This window comes from Phyllobates terribilis, unplaced genomic scaffold (genome assembly GCF_046119375.1).
Source record: "Phyllobates terribilis strain yellow unplaced genomic scaffold, ASM4611937v1 Scaffold_92__1_contigs__length_6168646, whole genome shotgun sequence".
Taxonomy (NCBI): Eukaryota; Metazoa; Chordata; class Amphibia; order Anura; family Dendrobatidae; genus Phyllobates; species Phyllobates terribilis.
The window spans coordinates 3,031,604-3,052,603 of NW_027362852.1; the positions used below are offsets into that span (position 1 = coordinate 3,031,604).

General features: G+C 44.9%; 1 protein-coding gene across 1 annotated transcript in view; it reads right to left on the minus strand.

The window, feature by feature from the left end:
• LOC141197840 (protein kinase C theta type-like) overlaps positions 1 to 16,218 on the minus strand; it is a 134,418-nt gene extending 118,200 nt beyond the window's left edge. Inside the window, exon 1 of the mRNA XM_073662910.1 lies at positions 15,703 to 16,218. Within this exon, the coding sequence (XP_073519011.1) occupies positions 15,703 to 16,092 (390 nt within the window). The 5' untranslated portion in view covers positions 16,093 to 16,218. The remainder of the gene's footprint in view (positions 1 to 15,702) is intronic.
• Positions 16,219 to 21,000: the final 4,782 nt, after the last annotated feature.

A 21,000-nucleotide genomic window follows, 5' to 3' on the forward strand; every position in this document is an offset into this window, starting at 1 on the left:
GAGCCGTGTATCTAATCCTATCCTGTGTCATACTGTCTGCTGAGCCGTGTATCTAATCCTCTCCTGTGTGATACTGTCTGCTGAGCCGTGTATCTAATCCTCTCCTGTGTGATACTGTCTGCTGAGCATTGTATCTAATCCTCTCCTGTGTGATACTGTCTGCTGAGCTGTGTATCTAATCTTCTCCTATGTGATACTGTCTGCTGAGCTGTGTATCTAATCTTCTCCTGTGTGATACTGTCTGCTGAGCTGTGTATCTAATCCTATTCGGTGTGATACTGTCTGCTGAGCTGTGTATCTAATCCTATTCGGTGGGATACTGTCTGCTGAGCTGTGTATCTAATCCTATCCGGTGTGATACTGTCTGCTGAGCAGTGTTTCTAATCCTCTCCTGTGTGATACTGTCTGCTGAGCTGTGTATCTAATCCTCTCCTGTGTGATACTGTGTGCTGAGCTGTGTATTTAATCCCATCCTGTGTGATACTGTCTGCTGAGCTGTGTATCTAATCATGTAATGTGTGATACTGTCTGCTGAGCTGTGTATCTAATCGTCTCCTGTGTGATACTGTCTGATGAACTGTGTATCTAATCCTATCTTTCGTGATACTGTCTGCTGAGCCGTGTATCTAATCCACTCCTGTGTGATACTGTCTGATGAACTGTGTATCTAATCCCGTCCTATGTGATACTGTCAGCTGAGCTGTGTATCTAATCCTCTCCTGTGTGATACTGTCTGCTGAGCTGTGCATCTAATCCTGTCCCGTGTGATACCGTCTGCTGAGCTATGTATCTAATCCTTTCCTGTGTGATACCATCTGCTGAGCTGTGTATCTAATCCTCTCCTGTGTGATACTGTCTGTGGAGCCGTGTATCTAATCCTCTCCTGTGCGATACCGTCTGCTGAGCTGTGTATCTAATCCTCTCCTGTGCGATACTGTCTGCTGAGCTGTGTATCTAATCCTCTCCTGTGTGATACTGTCTGCTGAGCAGTGTATCTAATCTTATACTGTGTGATACTGTCTGCTGAGCTGTGTATCTAATCCTCTCCTGTGTGATACTGTCTGCTGAGCTGTGTATCTAATCCTCTCCTGTGTGATACTGTCTGCTGAGCCGTGTATCTAATCCTATGCTGTGGTAATCTGCTGAGCAGTGTATCTAATCTTATACTGTGTGATACTGTCTTCTGAGCTGTGTATCTAATCCCCTCCTGTTTGATACTGTCTGCTGAGCTGTGTATCTAATCCTCTCCTGTGTGATACTGTCTGCTGAGCAGTGTATCTAATCTTATACTGTGTGGTACTGTCTGCTGAGCTGTGTATCTAATCCCCTCCTGTGTGATACTGTCTGCTGAGCCGTGTATCTAATCCTCTCCTGTGTGATACCGTCTGCTGAGCTATGTATCTAATCCTGTCCTGTGTGATACTGTCTGCTGAGCTGTGTATGTATCTAATCCCCTCCTGTGTGATAATGTCTGCTGAGCTGTGTATCTAATCCTCTCCTGTGTGATAATGTCTGCTGAGCTGTGTATCCAATCCTGTCCTGTATGATACCGTCTGCTGAGCTGTGTATCTAATCCTATCCTGTGTGATACTATCTGCTGAGCCGTGTATCTAATCCTCTCCTGTGTGATACTGTCTGCTGAGCTGTGTATCTAATCCTACCCTGTATGATACTGTCTGCTGAGCCGTGTATCTAATCCTCTCCTGTGTTATACTGTCTGCTGAGCCGTGTATCTAATCCTCTCCTGTGTGATACTGTCTGCTGAGCCGTGTATCTAATCCTCTCCTGTGTCATACTGTCTGCTGAGCCGTGTATCTAATCCTCTCCTGTGTGATACTGTCTGCTCAGCTGTATCTCTAATCCTCTCCTGTGTGATACCATCTGCTGAGCCGTGTATCTAATCCTCTCCTGTGTGATATTGTCTGCTGAGCCGTGTATCTAATCCTCTCCTGTGTGATACTGTCTGCTGAGTCGTGTATCTAATCCTCTCCTGTGTGATACTGTCTACTGAGCATTGTATCTAATCCTCTCCTGTGTGATACTGTCTGCTGAGCAGTGTTTCTAATCCTCTCCTGTGTCATACTGTCTGCTGAGCCGTGTATCTAATCCTCTCCTGTGTGATACTGTCTGCTGAGCTGTATCTCTAATCCTCTCCTGTGTGATACTGTCTGCTGAGCTGTGTATCTAATCCTACCCTGCATGATACTGTCTGCTGAGCCGTGTATCTAATCCTCTCCTGTGTCATACTGTCTGCTGAGCCGTGTATCTAATCCTCTCCTGTGTGATACTGTCTGCTGAGCTGTGTATCTAATCCTCTCCTGTGTGATACTGTCTGCTGAGCCGTGTATCTAATCCTCTCCTGTGTCATACTGTCTGCTGAGCCGTGTATCTAATCCTCTCCTGTGTGATACTGTCTGCTGAGCTGTATCTCTAATCCTCTCCTGTGTGATACCATCTGCTGAGCCGTGTATCTAATCCTCTCCTGTGTGATACTGTCTGCTGAGCCGTGTATCTAATCCTCTCCTGTGTGATACTGTCTGCTGAGCAGTGTTTCTAATCCTCTCCTATGTGATACTGTCTGCTGAGCTGTGTATCTAATCTTCTCCTGTGTGATACTGTCTGCTGAGCTGTGTATCTAATCCTATTCGGTGTGATACTGTCTGCTGAGCTGTGTATCTAATCCTATTCGGTGTGATACTGTCTGCTGAGCTGTGTATCTAATCCTATCCGGTGTGATACTGTCTGCTGAGCAGTGTTTCTAATCCTCTCCTGAGTCATACTGTCTGCTGAGCCGTGTATCTAATCCTCTCCTGTGTGATACTGTGTGCTGAGCTGTGTATCTAATCCCATCCTGTGTGATACTGTCTGCTGAGCTGTGTATCTAATCATGTAATGTGTGATACTGTCTGCTGAGCTGTGTATCTAATCGTCTCCTGTGTGATACTGTCTGATGAACTGTGTATCTAATCCTATCTTTCGTGATACTGTCTGCTGAGCCGTGTATCTAATCCACTCCTGTGTGATACTGTCTGATGAACTGTGTATCTGATCCCGTCCTATGTGATACTGTCAGCTGAGCTGTGTATCTAATCCTCTCCTGTGTGATACTGTCTGCTGAGCTGTGCATCTAATCCTGTCCTGTGTGATACCGTCTGCTGAGCTATGTATCTAATCCTTTCCTGTGTGATACCATCTGCTGAGCTGTGTATCTAATCCTCTCCTGTGTGATACTGTATGTGGAGCCGTGTATCTAATCCTCTCCTGTGCGATACCGTCTGCTGAGCTGTGTATCTAATCCTCTCCTTGCGATACTGTCTGCTGAGCAGTGTATCTAATCCTCTCCTGTGTGATACTGTCTGCTGAGCAGTGTATCTAATCTTATACTGTGTGATACTGTCTGCTGAGCTGTGTATCTAATCCTCTCCTGTGTGATACTGTCTGCTGAGCTGTGTATCTAATCCTCTCCTGTGTGATACTGTCTGCTGAGCCGTGTATCTAATCCTATGCTGTGATAATCTGCTGAGCAGTGTATCTAATCTTATACTGTGTGATACTGTCTTCTGAGCTGTGTATCTAATCCCCTCCTGTTTGATACTGTCTGCTGAGCTGTGTATCTAATCCTCTCCTGTGTGATACTGTCTGCTGAGCAGTGTATCTAATCTTATACTGTGTGGTACTGTCTGCTGAGCTGTGTATCTAATCCCCTCCTGTGTGATACTGTCTGCTGAGCCGTGTATCTAATCCTCTCCTGTGTGATACCGTCTGCTGAGCTATGTATCTAATCCTGTCCTGTGTGATACTGTCTGCTGAGCTGTGTATGTATCTAATCCCCTCCTGTGTGATAATGTCTGCTGAGCTGTGTATCTAATCCTCTCCTGTGTGATAATGTCTGCTGAGCTGTGTATCTAATCCTGTCCTGTGTGATACCGTCTGCTGAGCTGTGTATCTAATCCTATCCTGTGTGATACTATCTGCTGAGCCGTGTATCTAATCCTCTCCTGTGTGATACTGTCTGCTGAGCTGTGTATCTAATCCTACCCTGTATGATACTGTCTGCTGAGCCGTGTATCTAATCCTCTCCTGTGTTATACTGTCTGCTGAGCCGTGTATCTAATCCTCTCCTGTGTGATACTGTCTGCTGAGCTATGTATCTAATCCTCTCCTGTGTGATACTGTCTGCTGAGCCGTGTATCTAATCCTCTCCTGTGTCATACTGTCTGCTGAGCCGTGTATCTAATCCTCTCCTGTGTGATACTGTCTGCTGAGCTGTATCTCTAATCCTCTCCTGTGTGATACCATCTGCTGAGCCGTGTATCTAATCCTCTCCTGTGTGATACTGTCTGCTGAGCCGTGTATCTAATCCTCTCCTGTGTGATACTGTCTGCTGAGCCGTGTATCTAATCCTCTCCTGTGTGATACTGTCTACTGAGCATTGTATCTAATCCTCTCCTGTGTGATACTGTGTGCTGAGCAGTGTTTCTAATCCTCTCCTGTGTGATACTGTGTGCTGAGCCGTGTATCTAATCCTCTCCTGTGTGATACTGTCTGCTGAGCTGTGTATCTAATCTTCTCCTGTGTGATACTGTCTGCTGAGCTGTGTATCTAATCTTCTCCTGTGTGATACTGTCTGCTGAGCTGTGTATCTAATCCTATTCGGTGTGATACTGTCTGCTGAGCTGTGTATCTAATCCCATTCGGTGTGATACTGTCTGCTGAGCTGTGTATCTAATCCTATCCGGTGTGATACTGTCTGCTGAGCTGTGTATCTAATCCTATCCGGTGTGATACTGTCTGCTGAGCTGTGTATCTAATCCTACCCTGTATGATACTGTCTGCTGAGCCGTGTATCTAATCCTCTCCTGTGTCATACTGTCTGCTGAGCCGTGTATCTAATCCTCTCCTGTGTGATACTGTCTGCTGAGCTGTGTATCTAATCCTCTCCTGTGTGATACTGTCTGCTGAGCCGTGTATCTAATCCTCTCCTGCGTCATACTGTCTGCTGAGCCGTGTATCTAATCCTCTCCTGTGTGATACTGTCTGCTGAGCTGTATCTCTAATCCTCTCCTGTGTGATACCATCTGCTGAGCCGTGTATCTAATCCTCTCCTGTGTGATACTGTCTGCTGAGCCGTGTATCTAATCCTCTCCTGTGTGATACTGTCTGCTGAGCATTGTATCTAATCCTCTCCTGTGTGATACTGTCTGCTGAGCAGTGTTTCTAATCCTCTCCTGTGTGATACTGTCTGCTGAGCTGTGTATCTAATCCTATTCGGTGTGATACTGTCTGCTGAGCTGTGTATCTAATCCTATTCGGTGTGATACTGTCTGCTGAGCTGTGTATCTAATCCTATCCGGTGTGATACTGTGTGCTGAGCTGTGTATCTAATCTTATCTGGTGTGATACTGTCCGCTGAGCTGTGTATCTAATCCTATCCGGTGTGATACTGTCTGCTGAGCTGTGTATCTAATCCTATCCGGTGTGATACTGTCTGCTGAGCTGTGTATCTAATCCTATCCGGTGTGATACTGTCTGCTGAGCTGTGTATCTAATCCTATCCTGTGTGATACTGTCTGCTGAGCTGTGTATCTAATCCTATCCGGTGTGATACTATCTGCTGAGCAGTGTATCTAATCCTATCCTGTGTGATACTGTCTGCTGAGCTGTGTATCTAATCCTCTCCTGTGTGATACTGTCTGCTGAGCCGTGTATCTAATCCTCTCCTGTGTGATACTGTGTGCTGAGCTGTGTATCTAATCCTCTCCTGTGCGTTACTGTCTGCTGAGCTGTGTATCTAATCCTCTCCTGTGTGATACTGTCTGCTGAGCCGTGTATCTAATCCCATCCTGTGTGATACTGTCTGCTGAGCTGTGTATCTAATCATGTAATGTGTGATACTGTCTGCTGAGCTGTGTATCTAATCGTCTCCTGTGTGATACTGTCTGATGAACTGTGTATCTAATCCTATCTTTCGTCATACTGTCTGCTGAGCCGTGTATCTAATCCACTCCTGTGTGATACTGTCTGATGAACTGTGTATCTAATCCTGTCCTATGTGATACTGTCAGCTGAGCTGTGTATCTAATCCTCTCCTGTGTGATACTGTCTGCTGAGCTGTGCATCTAATCCTGTCCTGTGTGATACCGTCTGCTGAGCTATGTATCTAATCCTTTCCTGTGTGATACCATCTGCTGAGCTGTGTATCTAATCCTCTCCTGTGTGATACTGTCTGTGGAGCCGTGTATCTAATCCTCTCCTGTGCGATACCGTCTGCTGAGCTGTGTATCTAATCCTCTCCTGTGCGATACTGTCTGCTGAGATGTGTATCTAATCCTCTCCTGTGTGATACTGTCTGCTGAGCAGTGTATCTAATCTTATACTGTGTGATACTGTCTGCTGAGCTGTGTATCTAATCCTCTCCTGTGTGATACTGTCTGCTGAGCTGTGTATCTAATCCTCTCCTGTGTGATACTGTCTGCTGAGCCGTGTATCTAATCCTATGCTGTGATAATCTGCTGAGCAGTGTATCTAATCTTATACTGTGTGATACTGTCTTCTGAGCTGTGTATCTAATCCCCTCCTGTTTGATACTGCCTGCTGAGCTGTGTATCTAAACCTCTCCTGTGTGATACTGTCTGCTGAGCAGTGTATCTAATCTTATACTGTGTGGTACTGTCTGCTGAGCTGTGTATCTAATCCCCTCCTGTGTGATACTGTCTGCTGAGCCGTGTATCTAATCCTCTCCTGTGTGATACCGTCTGCTGAGCTATGTATCTAATCCTGTCCTGTGTGATACTGTCTGCTGAGCTGTGTATCTAATCCTGTCCTGTGTGATACTGTCTGCTGAGCTGTGTATCTAATCCTCTCCTGTGTGATAATGTCTGCTGAGCTGTGTATCTAATCCTGTCCTGTGCGATACCGTCTGCTGAGCTGTGTATCTAATCCTATCCTGTGTGATACTATCTGCTGAGCCGTGTATCTAATCCTCTCCTGTGTGATACTGTCTGCTGAGCCGTGTATCTAATCCTCTCCTGTGTCATACTGTCTGCTGAGCCGTGTATCTAATCCTCTCCTGTGTGATACTGTCTGCTGAGCTGTGTATCTAATCCTCTCCTGTGTGATACTGTCTGCTGAGCCGTGTATCTAATCCTCTCCTGTGTGATACTGTCTGCTGAGCCGTGTATCTAATCCTCTCCTGTGTGATACTGTCTGCTGAGCTGTATCTCTAATCCTCTCCTGTGTGATACCATCTGCTGAGCCGTGTATCTAATCCTCTCCTGTGTGATACTGTCTGCTGAGCCGTGTATCTAATCCTCTCCTGTGTGATACTGTTTGCTGAGCCGTGTATATAATCCTCTCCTGTGTGATACTGTCTGCTGAGCAGTGTTTCTAATCCTCTCCTGTGTGATACTGTCTGCTGAGCTGTGTATCTAATCTTCTCCTGTGTGATACTGTCTACTGAGCTGTGTATCTAATCCTATTCGGTGTGATACTGTCTGCTGAGCTGTGTATCTAATCCTATTCGGTGTGATACTGTCTGCTGAGCTGTGTATCTAATCCTATCCGGTGTGATACTGTCTGCTGAGCTGTGTATCTAATCCTATCCGGTGTGATACTGTCTGCTGAGCTGTGTATCTAATCCTATCCGGTGTGATACTGTCTGCTGAGCAGTGTATCTAATCTTCTCCTGTGTGATACTGTCTGCTGAGCTGTGTATCTAATCTTCTCCTGTGTGATACCGTCTGCTGAGCTGTGTATCTAATCCTATCCGGTGTGATACTGTCTGCTGAGCTGTGTATCTAATACTATGCTGTGTGATACTGTCTGCTGAGCTGTGTATCTAATCTTCTCCTGTGTGATACTGTCTGCTGAGCTGTGTATCTAATCTTCTCCTGTGTGATACTGTCTGCTGAGCTGTGTATCTAATCATATCCGGTGTGATACTGTCTGCTGAGCTGTGTATCTAATCCTATCCGGTGTGATACTGTCTGCTGAGCTGTGTATCTAATCCTCTCCTGTGTGATACTGTCTGCTGAGCAGTGTATCTAATCCTCTCCTGTGTGATACTGTCTGCTGAGCAGTGTATCTAATCCTATCCGGTGTGATACTGTCTGCTGAGCTGTGTATCTAATCCTATCCGGTGTGATACTGTCTGCTGAGCAGTGTATCTAATCCTCTCCTGTGTGATACTGTCTGCTGAGCAGTGTATCTAATCCTCTCCTGTGTGATACTGTCTGCTGAGCTGTGTATCTAATCCTCTCCTGTGTGATACTGTCTGCTGAGCTGTGTATCTAATCCTATGCTGTGTGATACTGTCTGCTGAGCTGTGTATCTAATCCTATGCTGTGTGATACTGTCTGCTGAGCTGTGTATCTAATCCTCTCCTGTGTGATACTGTCTGCTGAGCTGTGTATCTAATCCTATCCTGTGTGATACTGTCTGCTGAGCTGTGTATCTAATCCTATCCTGTGTGATACTGTCTGCTGAGCTGTGTATCTAATCCTATCCTGTGTGATACTGTCTGCTGAGCTGTGTATCTAATCCTATCCGGTGTGATACTGTCTGCTGAGCTGTGTATCTAATCCTATCCGGTGTGATACTGTCTGCTGAGCTGTGTATCTAATCCTCTCCTGTGTGATACTGTCTGCTGAGCAGTGTATCTAATCCTCTCCTGTGTGATACTGTCTGCTGAGCAGTGTATCTAATCCTATCCGGTGTGATACTGTCTGCTGAGCTGTGTATCTAATCCTATCCGGTGTGATACTGTCTGCTGAGCAGTGTATCTAATCCTCTCCTGTGTGATACTGTCTGCTGAGCAGTGTATCTAATCCTCTCCTGTGTGATACTGTCTGCTGAGCTGTGTATCTAATCCTCTCCTGTGTGATACTGTCTGCTGAGCTGTGTATCTAATCCTATGCTGTGTGATACTGTCTGCTGAGCAGTGTATCTAATCCTATGCTGTGTGATACTGTCTGCTGAGCTGTGTATCTAATCCTCTCCTGTGTGATACTGTCTGCTGAGCTGTGTATCTAATCCTATCCTGTGTGATACTGTCTGCTGAGCTGTGTATCTAATCCTATCCTGTGTGATACTGTCTGCTGAGCTGTGTATCTAATCTTCTCCTGTGTGATACTGTCTGCTGAGCTGTGTATCTAATCCTATCCGGTGTGATACTGTCTGCTGAGCAGTGTATCTAATCCTCTCCTGTGTGATACTGTCTGCTGAGCAGTGTATCTAATCCTCTCCTGTGTGATACTGTCTGCTGAGCTGTGTATCTAATCCTCTCCTGTGTGATACTGTCTGCTGAGCTGTGTATCTAATCCTATGCTGTGTGATACTGTCTGCTGAGCAGTGTATCTAATCCTATGCTGTGTGATACTGTCTGCTGAGCTGTGTATCTAATCCTCTCCTGTGTGATACTGTCTGCTGAGCTGTGTATCTAATCCTATCCTGTGTGATACTGTCTGCTGAGCTGTGTATCTAATCCTATCCTGTGTGATACTGTCTGCTGAGCTGTGTATCTAATCTTCTCCTGTGTGATACTGTCTGCTGAGCTGTGTATCTAATCCTATCCTGTGTGATACTGTCTGCTGAGCAGTGTATCTAATCCTATCCTGTGTGATACTGTCTGCTGAGCTGTGTATCTAATCCTATCCGGTGTGATACTGTCTGCTGAGCTGTGTATCTAATCCTATCCGGTGTGATACTGTCTGCTGAGCAGTGTATCTAATCCTCTCTCATGTTATGTCTTCATCTTTTAATATTTCTAACGGCACCAGGCAGGGATGCCCGCTTTCCCCTCTCCTTTTTATTCTTACACTAGAACCTTTACTACAAAAGCTCAGAGAGGAGGGGAGGATCGTTGGCATCAAATCAGCTGGTACTGAACATAAAATCGCAGCATACGCAGACGATCTACTGATCATGACCTCTAACCCGAGAATATCTGTCCCAGTTATCCTGACATTACTCAAGGAATACGGTGCACTATCAAATTTTAAGGTGAATCTTAGCAAATCTCAAGTCTTAAATATAAATATCCCAGAACCACAAAAAACACAAATGGCAATCGGGTCCCCCTTTACCTGGTCCCCCCCATCAATACGTTTCTTGGGAGTTGAGATTTCTCCAAACCTACAAGAACTTTATAAGTTAAACTTCCCACCGCTATTGCAGAAAATCCAGAAACTTACCCCCAACTGGAATATCTCATACATCTCCTGGTTGGGTAGGAAAAATCTCCTTAAATGTATGATATGGCCAAAAATAACTTATCTAGTGCAAGCCCTTCCAATCCACCTACCTAATTCTTTTTTCATTGACATACGAAAACTCCTCAGCCGTTTTCTGTGGCACAACCAAAAACCCAGACTTCCCTTACAAATATTATCCCTCCCACACTCTGAAGGAGGTATAGATCTGCCAGATCTAAAGATACTTCAACAAGCCACTCATCTCCAAAGAGTCGTGGATGGATCAGGCTCCCACCACAGAAGCAATGGATTAAAGTAGAAGAAACAATCCTTAAATTCCCCCTTAGACAGCTCATCCTCACGCCCTCAAGTAGTACTAGGTATACATCAATTAAAAACCCTTTCACCGCCACTACTTTTAAAATCTGGTCCAATCCCCATATAAGACAAATATGCTCCCCGTTTCCCTCCCCTCTCCTACAAGTTACAGACCTAGTTCTCTCCTTTCTCCAGCCCATAATGCCACAATACACAACTCAATTCGCAACTTGATAACACCACTCCAAAAAATTACAGATAATGGGGTCATGCCCTGCTTGGCAGAACTCAATCAAATGCTAGATACTATCTCTTTTCACCCCTTTATGTACCAGAAATTTATGTCTAACTTAAAACTAGTCTTTAAAACTCCAAATTATATTAGGGAAATGACTGATTTTGAAAAACTTATAGCTGCAAAAAAACCCTAAAAAAGAATGTTATCAGCTCTACAAAAACAATTATGCCTAGCCAGAACCCCTAAGAAACTGCCATATGTAATGAAGTGGGAACAGGATCTGAATAGGCCTTTCACCCCATCTGAAATTAAAAGATTACTACTAGCACCTAAAGTCTCCTCTAGATGTGTTAGAGTACAAGAGAATGGCTATAAAGTTCTCTCCAGGTGGTATATGACTCCATCAAAACTTCAGAAATGTTACAAAGGACTTGATCCTAACTGCTGGAGATGCTCTTCTGATGTGGGCACTATGCTCCACATGTGGTGGAACTGTACATTGATTAAGCCCTTCTGGACTAAAATAATTCAAACTATTAATACAATTTTAAACTTGCAACTCTTGACCTCGCTGGAGATCTGCCTTCTGTTTCTGTTCCTAGATAACTTCCCTAAAATAAAATTAACCCTTCTTAGACAGCTCCTGGCCTCGGCTAAGTTACTTGTGACATCCTTATGGAAATCTGCGAAGACCCCAAATATCTCACTCTGGGAAATGAAGGTTGAACAAGTATACAGGCTAGAAGAATTGGCTAGTTGGGATGAAAAAAGGCATAAACAATTCTCGTTGATATGGCGTCCCTGGCATAAATATATTCTCTTGAAGCTCATCAAGAGAATGCCAAGAGTGTGCAAAGCAGTCATCAAAGCAAAAGGTGGCTACTTTGAAGAACCTAGAATATAAGACATATTTTCAGTTGTTTCACACTTTTTTGTTAAGTATATAATTCCACATGTGTTAATTCATAGTTTTGATGCCTTCAGTGTGAATGTACAATATTCAGAGTCATGAAAATACAAAAAAATCTTTAAATAAACTTTTGGTCTGTACTGTATATATAATATAACACTACAAGCCGCCCTCTGTCTGAAGCCTTTAAAGACTTGGCAAGTGCTACATGCCTGCGCAGTCTGGCTCTAGACAGAAGAACCCATTACGTTACAGGTAAGAGGAGTGTGTATGGCGCCGGAGATTGCGGTATGCGTAGACACTGAACACATACCGCGATCTCCGGCGCCATACTTACCTGACCGGGAGGAGCGTTGCAGCGGTGCTTCTCTTCTCGCCGGAGACCAGGGCAGGAGTGAAGGCGTTGGAATCGGCACATATGCATAGCTCTATCCGGCGCCATTTTACTGAAGACATATTTGCAGTGTGTCTTCAGCAAAATGGCGTTGAACAGCACGGTATGGGCACACGCGTACTCTGGCGCCGCACTGCTCCCCGGCAGAACAGGATACAGAAGCGCTGGAGCACAGGGAAGAAAGGTGAGTATGTGTTTATTTTTTTGTATCTGTGCACCGTGAAAGGGATGAGGGGTGCCATACATACCAGCAATGGGGTGTGAAGGGTACCATACATACCAGGAAAGGGGTGTGAGGGGTACAATGCATACCAGGATTTGGGGGCTGACTGAACCATGAAAACCAGGATTGGGGGGTGAGGGGTGCCATACATACCAGGATTGGGGGGTGAGGGGTGCCATATATACCAGGATTGGGGGGTGAGGGGTGCCATACATACCAGGATTTGGGGGGTGACTGAACCATGAAAACCAGGATTGGGGGTGAGGGGTGCCATACATACCAGGATTGGGGGGTGAGTGGTGCCATACATACCAGGAATGGGGGGTGAGGGGTACCATACATACCACTATACCAGGATAAGGATGAGGGGTGTCATGCATACCGGGACAGGGATGAGGGGTGCCATGCATACCGGGACAGGGATGAGAGGTGCCATGCATACCGGGACAGGGATGAGGGGTGCCATGCATACCGGGACAGGGATGAGGGGTGCCATGCATACCGGGACAGGGATGAGGGGTGCCATGCATACCAGGATAGGGATGAGGGGTGCCATGCATACCGGGATAGGGATGAGGGGTGCCATGCATACCAGGATGGGGATGGGGACCACGTATAAAAGGAAGGTGGGGGGCATATATACCAGGATGGGGGATATTGTCAGAATTGGGGGACATTACCCCTATACCAGTGTCAGCAGACGACCCCCTCCCCCTTAAAAGTGCATCAGGAACACATTTTTGGCTTAAATTTTTTTTTTTTTATTTTCCTCCTCTAAAACCTAGGTGCGTCTTATGGTCCGGTGCATCTTATAGTCCGAAAAATACGGTACTTCTTACATTACATGAGTGATATCTATTGTAAATTCTATAATAGCTCAGAAACCGGCGAATCCTCACAGTGCATGGGGCGTGTCATGGGGGGATTCAAAAGTTTTCATTTTAGACTGTACATTATAGTCCTCCATACAGTAGTATGAGCACCACATAGTCCTCCATACAGTATTGCGGACACCACAAAGTCCTCCATACAGTATTATGGGCACTACATAGCACTCCATACAGTATTATGGGCACCACATAGTCCTCTATACAGAATGGGCTCCATACTGAATAATGGACCCCATATAATGTTCCATACAGAATAATAGGCCCCATATAATGCTCTATACAGAATAATGAACCCCATATAATGCTCATTACACCATAATTGACCCCATATATTACTCCATGAAGAATAATGGGCGTCATGTAATATGCCATACAGAATAATGGGCCCCATATAATGCTCCATAGGGAATGGGCCCCATATAATGCTCCATAGAGAATGGGCCCCATATAATGCTCCATAGAGAATGGGCCCCATATAATGCACCATAGAGAATGGGCCCCATATAATGCTCCATAGAGAATGGGCCCCATATAATGCTCCATAGAGAATGGGCTCCATACATAAAAAATAAATAATAAAATACTCACCTCTCCTCATACCCTGCTGGCTACCAGTCCTGTCTCTTCAACACTGAGACGTGACAGAGTCAGAAGACGCAGAGGAGACTGGACCTGCGGCCAGCAGGGTATGATGAGAGGTGAATATTTCAAACACCGTAAAGCACGGAGGGGGGGGGGGTTACACCGGGCCCCCCCAACTCACAGGCCCAATAGAGTTCCAGTGTCCCCAACTGTGAGTGGGCCCCCCCCCTCTTGCCCAGGGCCCTGGCACTTGCCCTGGTGCAATGGGTGGTTATGCCGGCTCTGGCCCTGTAGCTGGTGCAGGATCAGTCTGGGGCAGGGGTCTGTATAGTAAGGTCTGAAGTGTCTCGATCTCAGGTCCGATGTGATTTGAACATTCATACAGATCGAGAGCCGATGATCTCACACTGACAGCACGACCCCAACCTGCTTGAAGGGTCCATCTGCTACAATAAATCTTTCTGATCCTCAGCAGAGCGACCATAGATAACATTCAGGATCTGGCCCTGGACTTGTCAGGAGGTGAGCAGCATCCTGCCACTTCCACACTCTACAAAAAGTATAAATCTCCTGTCCTGACCACTATCCGGCCCCACTATCAGTATTTGGTCAGTATATTTTCTCAGGAGTGGGAGCCAAAACCAGGTCAGTAACAATCAGAGAAAAGGTATAATAGAAACAAGTCACCAATTCTGCATTTATCACCAACTCCTGGTTTTGTCTCCAACTCCTGAGAAAAAATACTGACCGAATACTGACCAAATACTGATAGTGGGGTCGTGGCCTTACAAGAATCAAAGATGTCTGCCCTCTCGTACTGCTCAGCGGCTGAAGCTTCTCTCCGGCAGGCATAAGAACGTGGCCTGTGCCGGCTGTTCTGGGCTGCAGATGCCCAGCTGGCACATGTACACAATGAAAGATACAGGGCCGCCCTGCAGTCTGTAAAGAAGCAGCTGCTTGGCCACCGGCTTGGAGGGCATGTGCCCCTCTGGCCCACCTCGCCCCTGCTCAATATGATACCATCTTTTTCATTAGTTGGTGAGGTTAGAAGAAATTTCACTCCAAGACAGTGGATTTTGTACTTTATTCCAGTATATTTATACATAGAAAACATGGCAATGAAAAACAAGTAGATGCACGTGCATAAAAATGTCCCAACATTAATTAACAAAAGCCTTTAAGATACAGATAATACTTGTATACAAAAATATTAACACATTCTCAAATTGTATATAAAGTGCACAAAAGTCAATAGCCCTGACATATAGTGTACACAGGGTCCCCCACATGGTATACACAAAATACAATGTCATCCAGGAAATAACAAAAAATAACAAATACATTTAATCTATTGTGAAATCCCATGTCTATACAAGATAATAATATGTAAAATTCTACAGTGTGAAAGAAATGAGCTAGAGACTACTACATGGTGATGATGCCTACAAACAAGATAATGCCCAGCTAATGCTGTAAATGATACAGATATTACCAGTCACCCAATTAGAAACATGAGGTCCGGGCAAGTGATTTTCTACAGTTCATTGACCTCTATGATGACATCTAATATTTTCAATCATTTATAGAGCGGGGTACATTGGGCCTCATTAATAAATCTGCTCACTAGAAAACTAGTTGCCCATACTAACCAATTAGAGCTCAGCTAAGGTTGTTTTAACTGACCTGGAAAAGTAAAAGCTGTTCTGTGATTGGCTGGGATAAGTAAAAAGGCTGTTTTAATAAATGATTCCCAATGTACCAAGCCCCGCCATAAATGTTATTGATTACAGTAGGGGCCACAATATCCCATGTGTATAGTCATCACATTCATCTTATTGTCTGCGGTTACCTTGGGACATGCTATATTGAAATGTAAGATGATATCAGTGGGGTCCATGAGGCAGAGCAGTGTGTGGTACGTGTGACATTTCCTAATATCGAGCAATCAATACTGTACCTTGATCTGGAATGCAAAGTCTGCGTGGACAAGGAAGGGGCTCCCAGATGCCAGCTGTAAAACCCGTCGCTCCAGCATCACACGCTCATCACCGTCAGCAAGCAGGGCTCTTTTGCCGATGATCTTAACAGCAAAATGTTTGCGGGTAGATGAATCTTCCGCCAGCAGGACCGTTCCATAGCATCCCCGGCCAAGCACTTGATGGAATAATAATCTCCTCTTGATGGTATCAGAGACTGTGCTTTTGGAGCCAGTTGGCCGAACACCGCTGCTTCCTTCAGCCTTCTGCTTTAGATCCATGGGTTTCTGTCCTGATGTAATCCTTCTTCTTTTCTTCTCCTTTTTGTCCCCTGATGAGATGAAGATGGCTCCTCTCTTCTTGGCTCCCATCTTCTGACTTTCTACCTTCTCCTTTTCTTCCACTTCTTCTTTCTTCTGGACTGGTTGTTTTGTCCTGTTGACTGAAGACTTCCTCTCATCATCAGATGTGTCATGGGAAGGTCTTAGTCTCTTCGCTCCTTCTCTCCTCACCACGTTCTCCTCTACTTCTTCTTTCTTCTGGACTGGTGGTTTTGTCCTGTTGACTGAAGACTTCCTCTCATCATCAGATGTGTCATGGGAAGGTCTTAGTCTCTTCGCTGCTTCTCTCCTCACCACGTTCTCCTCTACTTCTTCTTTCTTCTGGACTGGTGGTTTTGTCCTGTTGACTGAAGACTTCCTCTCATCATCAGATGTGTCATGGGAAGGTCTTCGTGTCTTCAATCTTTCTCTGCTCACCACAATCTCCTCCTCTTTTATATTCATATTATTGCTTTGCTTAGAGTTAGTCGACATCTCTTCCACTGTTGTTGGTCAATTCCAACTGTCACTTCCAACTGTCACTCAGTGCACTTCATATGGAATCATCATGCATGCACCACCACTGGTCATGTGATCAGCATCTGACCAATGATATTTAAGAGATAAATGAACATTAGCTGAGATTAAATATTCAGGTAATATTCAGATATTCTGTGGAACACAAGGTGCCACATTTACTAATAGTAATAGAACTGCACTAAGTCGCCAATTTAATTTACATTGTTACTACAGAGCATCAGATGAATGTAATATAATAAATATTAGCAAGATGTATGATTTCCATCCACTCTACGTATCATAGAAATACAGATGTACTATCTTTTTATATAGAGATGTAGCAGAAGCCATCCTGATTGTTTGCAGCATGCTATGGTGATAGAGAAGCATGCATGACTGTGCCATGCAAATGGTGAGGAGCACCAAAATGGGACATATGATTCACGTAGCCAGGGGCGTAATGTCCGCGGTCGCAGTGGCAGTCACTGCGACCGGGCCCAGGGGGGTTGGGGCTTGTAAACGCCAGCAGAAATTTCAACAGGATGTGTGTATCGCAGTGCACAGTCGCTTCGGGTCCGTGCGTGACAAATCAGGGGCTGGGGTGTCTGGGGCCCACCAGGGACATTGACTCCAGGGGCCCACCCGGGCCCACCCACCCTTCAGCTATTTGCAAATACCTGTTAGCCGTTATACCCATTATATTGGCGGCTCCTGCCCATCACTGTGCGCTCACCAGAACTGCGATGTACAATTACTGTAGTTTGCATTAAAGGGTTTTTATTGGTGAAAACAAGTTATCAGCGATGCACAGGTTGGGAAGGTGATCACTTATTTATTGGTGGAATCCGCACTGTCAGAAGATTGTGGCACTTTGAGTATTTGGTGAGATTTTTACCTCTGTATTTATAAGACAAAACCAGGAGTGGAGCAATCCGAGGTCATGTTTTATGCATTTCTCACCCACTCCTGGTTTTGTCTTATAAATACAGAGGTGAAAATCTCACTAAATGCCAACTTGCTTTCTCTGGTGAACTTCTGCTGCTGTGTAATAGTCACAGGGCAGGGAGGGGTTAAACATCCAAGTATTTAATATCTATTGGAAATAAAGAGGTTTCCCCTTATTGATATCAGATAAAACAAATGACCAGCCACAATCCACTCTACCAAGACCAATATTACCAGATAGAAGGCAGAAATACCACCACACCGTGACCAGATCACATATTACCACCACATAGTGCCCAAATAATGCCACATACAAGGCACAAATACCGCCACACCATGACCAAAGCACATAATACCACCACATAGTGATCAAATGCTACCAGATACAAGGTATAAATACTGACACACCATGAGACCACATATTACCACCACATAGTGACTGAATAATACCACATAGAAGGGACAAATATCGTCATGTCATGACCAAAGCACATAATGCCACCACATAGTGACAAATAATGCTAAAATAATAAAAATGTAAAAAAGCTCAGTATATTGGGTCAGTGTACAGGTTATACAGTGATCACCAGTGACATTATGCACAGGAGCTCTGTATATAGTGTACAGGTTATACAGTCATCACCAGTGACATTATACACAGAAGCTCTGTATATAGTGTCAGTGTACAGGTAATGCAATGATCACCATTGATATTATACACAGGAGCTCTGTATATAGTGTACAGGTAATACAGTGATCACCAGTGACATTATACACAGGAGCTCTGTATATAGTGTCAGTGTACAGGTAATACAGTGATCACCAGTGACATTATACACAGGAGCTCTGTATATAGAGTCAGTGTAGAGGTAATACAGTGATCACCAGTGACATTATACATAGGAGCTCTGTATATAGTGTCAGTGTAGAGGTAATAAAGTGATCATCAGTGACATTATACACAGGAGCTCTGTATATAGTGTCAGTGTAGAGGTAATACAGTGATCACCAGTGACATTATACACAGGAGCTCTGTATATAGTGTCAGTGTAGAGGTAATACAGTGATCATCAGTGACATTATACACAGGAGCTCTGTATATAGTGTCAGTGTACAGGTAATATAGTGTTCACCAGTGACATTATACACAGGAGCTCTGTATATAGTGTCAGTGTACAGGTAATACAGTGATCACCAGTGACATTATACATAGGAGCTCTGTATATAGTGTCAGTGTACAGGAAATACAGGGATCACCAGTGACATTATACACAGGAGCTCTGTGTTTGGTGTCAGTGTACAGGTAATACAGTGTTCACCAGTGACATTATACACAGGAGCTCTGTATATAGTGTCAGTGTACAGGTAATATAGTGATCACCAGTGACATTATGCATAGGAGCTCTGTATATAGTGTCAGTGTACAGGTAATATAGTGATCACCAATGACATTATGCACAGGAGCTCTGTATATAGTGTCAGTGTACAGGTAATATAGTGATCACCAGTGACATTATACACAGGAGCTCTGTATATAGTGTCAGTGTACAGGTAATATAGTGATCACCAGTGACATTATACACAGGAGCTCTGTATATAGTGTCAGTGTGTGTGTGTATAGGTAATACACATACTCACCAGTGATGTCTCTAGGTGAAGTTCTTTATCTGCAGACCGATATATCACATCTTCTATGCAGGACTTATCTCTGCAGAAAATAACATAGTTAGCTATAACTGATCACTTCCAGAGCACAATCCACACTTTTCCCAAGATTTCTACACTGCATGAAATGACAAAATGCAACATAGTGCCGCACTACACAGTAAAAATAAAACACAAAATACATTTAGGGACTCCATCTTTAATAAAAAAAAAACATCATGAGAGATCAGAGATTATGGGGCCCAGTCAGGGATCGTACATAGAAATCATGTGGCCCAGTCAGGGGCGTATACAGAAATCATGGGGCCAATCAGGTTAGGGGTGTACATAGAGATCATGGGGCCCAGTCAGAGGCGTACATAGAGATCATGGGGCCAATCAGGTTAGGGGTGTACATAGAGATCATGGGGCCCCCTCAGCGGCGTACATAGAGATCATGGGGCCCAGTCACCGGAGTACATAGAGATCATGGGGCCCAGTCAGCGGCGTACAAAGAGATCATGGGGCCCAGTCAGCGGCGTACATAGAGATCATGGGGCCGAGTCAGCGGCGTACATAGAGATCATGGGGCCCAGTCAGGGATCGTACATAGAGATCATGGGGCCCAGTCAGGGATCGTACATAGAGATCATGGGGCCGAGTCAGCGGTGTACATAGAGATCATGGGGCCCAGTCAGCGGTGCACATAGAGATCATGGGGCCCAGTCAGCGGCGTACATAGAGATCATGGGGCCCAGTCAGCGGTGTACATAGAGATCATGGGGCCGAGTCAGCGGCGTACATAGAGATCATGGGGCCCAGTCAGGGATCGTACATAGAGATCATGGGGCCCAGTCAGGGATCGTACATAGAGATCATGGGGCCGTATGAGGTGAGGCTCTCACCTCCTCAGGGAGCTCTCACAGGACATCACAGGCCTTAGTATGAAGCAATATTAGAAGACTTGTGGTATTGCTTCATACTAAGGCCTGTGATGCCCTGTGGGAGCTCCTGAGGGCACCATACTGGGGAGGTGAGATCCTCACTTGGCAGTAGTAGGAGCAGCATCTCCATAGTGTGGCATTCACATCACACTACATGCTGCACTGTACAGGACTCCCAGCCGGCAGCAGGACAGATGAGGAGGTAACTGTCTGGGACCAGCGCCGGACTGGACTACCTGGGGCCCACCAGGAAAAAATCAATCTTGGGACCCACCAGCACCATGCAGTTACCGTATATAGGAATAACATAAGTCCACAAACTCTTTCAAAATGAATCAACTTTATTAACCAATAAATCTCTGCTGCTGTGTAGTAGTCACAACACAGGGAGAGGTTAAACATCCAAGTATTTAATATGTATTGCAAATAAAGAATGTTCCCATTCTTAATATCCGAAAAAACAAATGACTGACAACCATCCACTATACCTAGACTAATAATACCATATAGAAGAGAGAAATACCGCCACACCATGACCAGAACACATACCACCACATAGAGATCAAATACTACCAAGTACAAGGTATATATACTGCCACACCATGAGAAGACCACATATTACCACCACATAGTGACTGTCTGAATAATACCACATACAAGGGACAAATACCGCCACGCCATGACCATGGCACATAATGGCACCAGATAGTGACTGATAATGAAAATGTAAAAAAGCTCTGTATATAGAGTCAGTGTACAGATAATGTAGAGATTATCAGTGACATTATACACAGGAGCTCTGTATATAGTGTAAGTGTACAGGAAATACAGGGATCACCAGTGACATTATACACAGGAGCTCTGTGTTTGGTGTCAGTGTACAGGTAATACAGTGTTCACCAGTGAC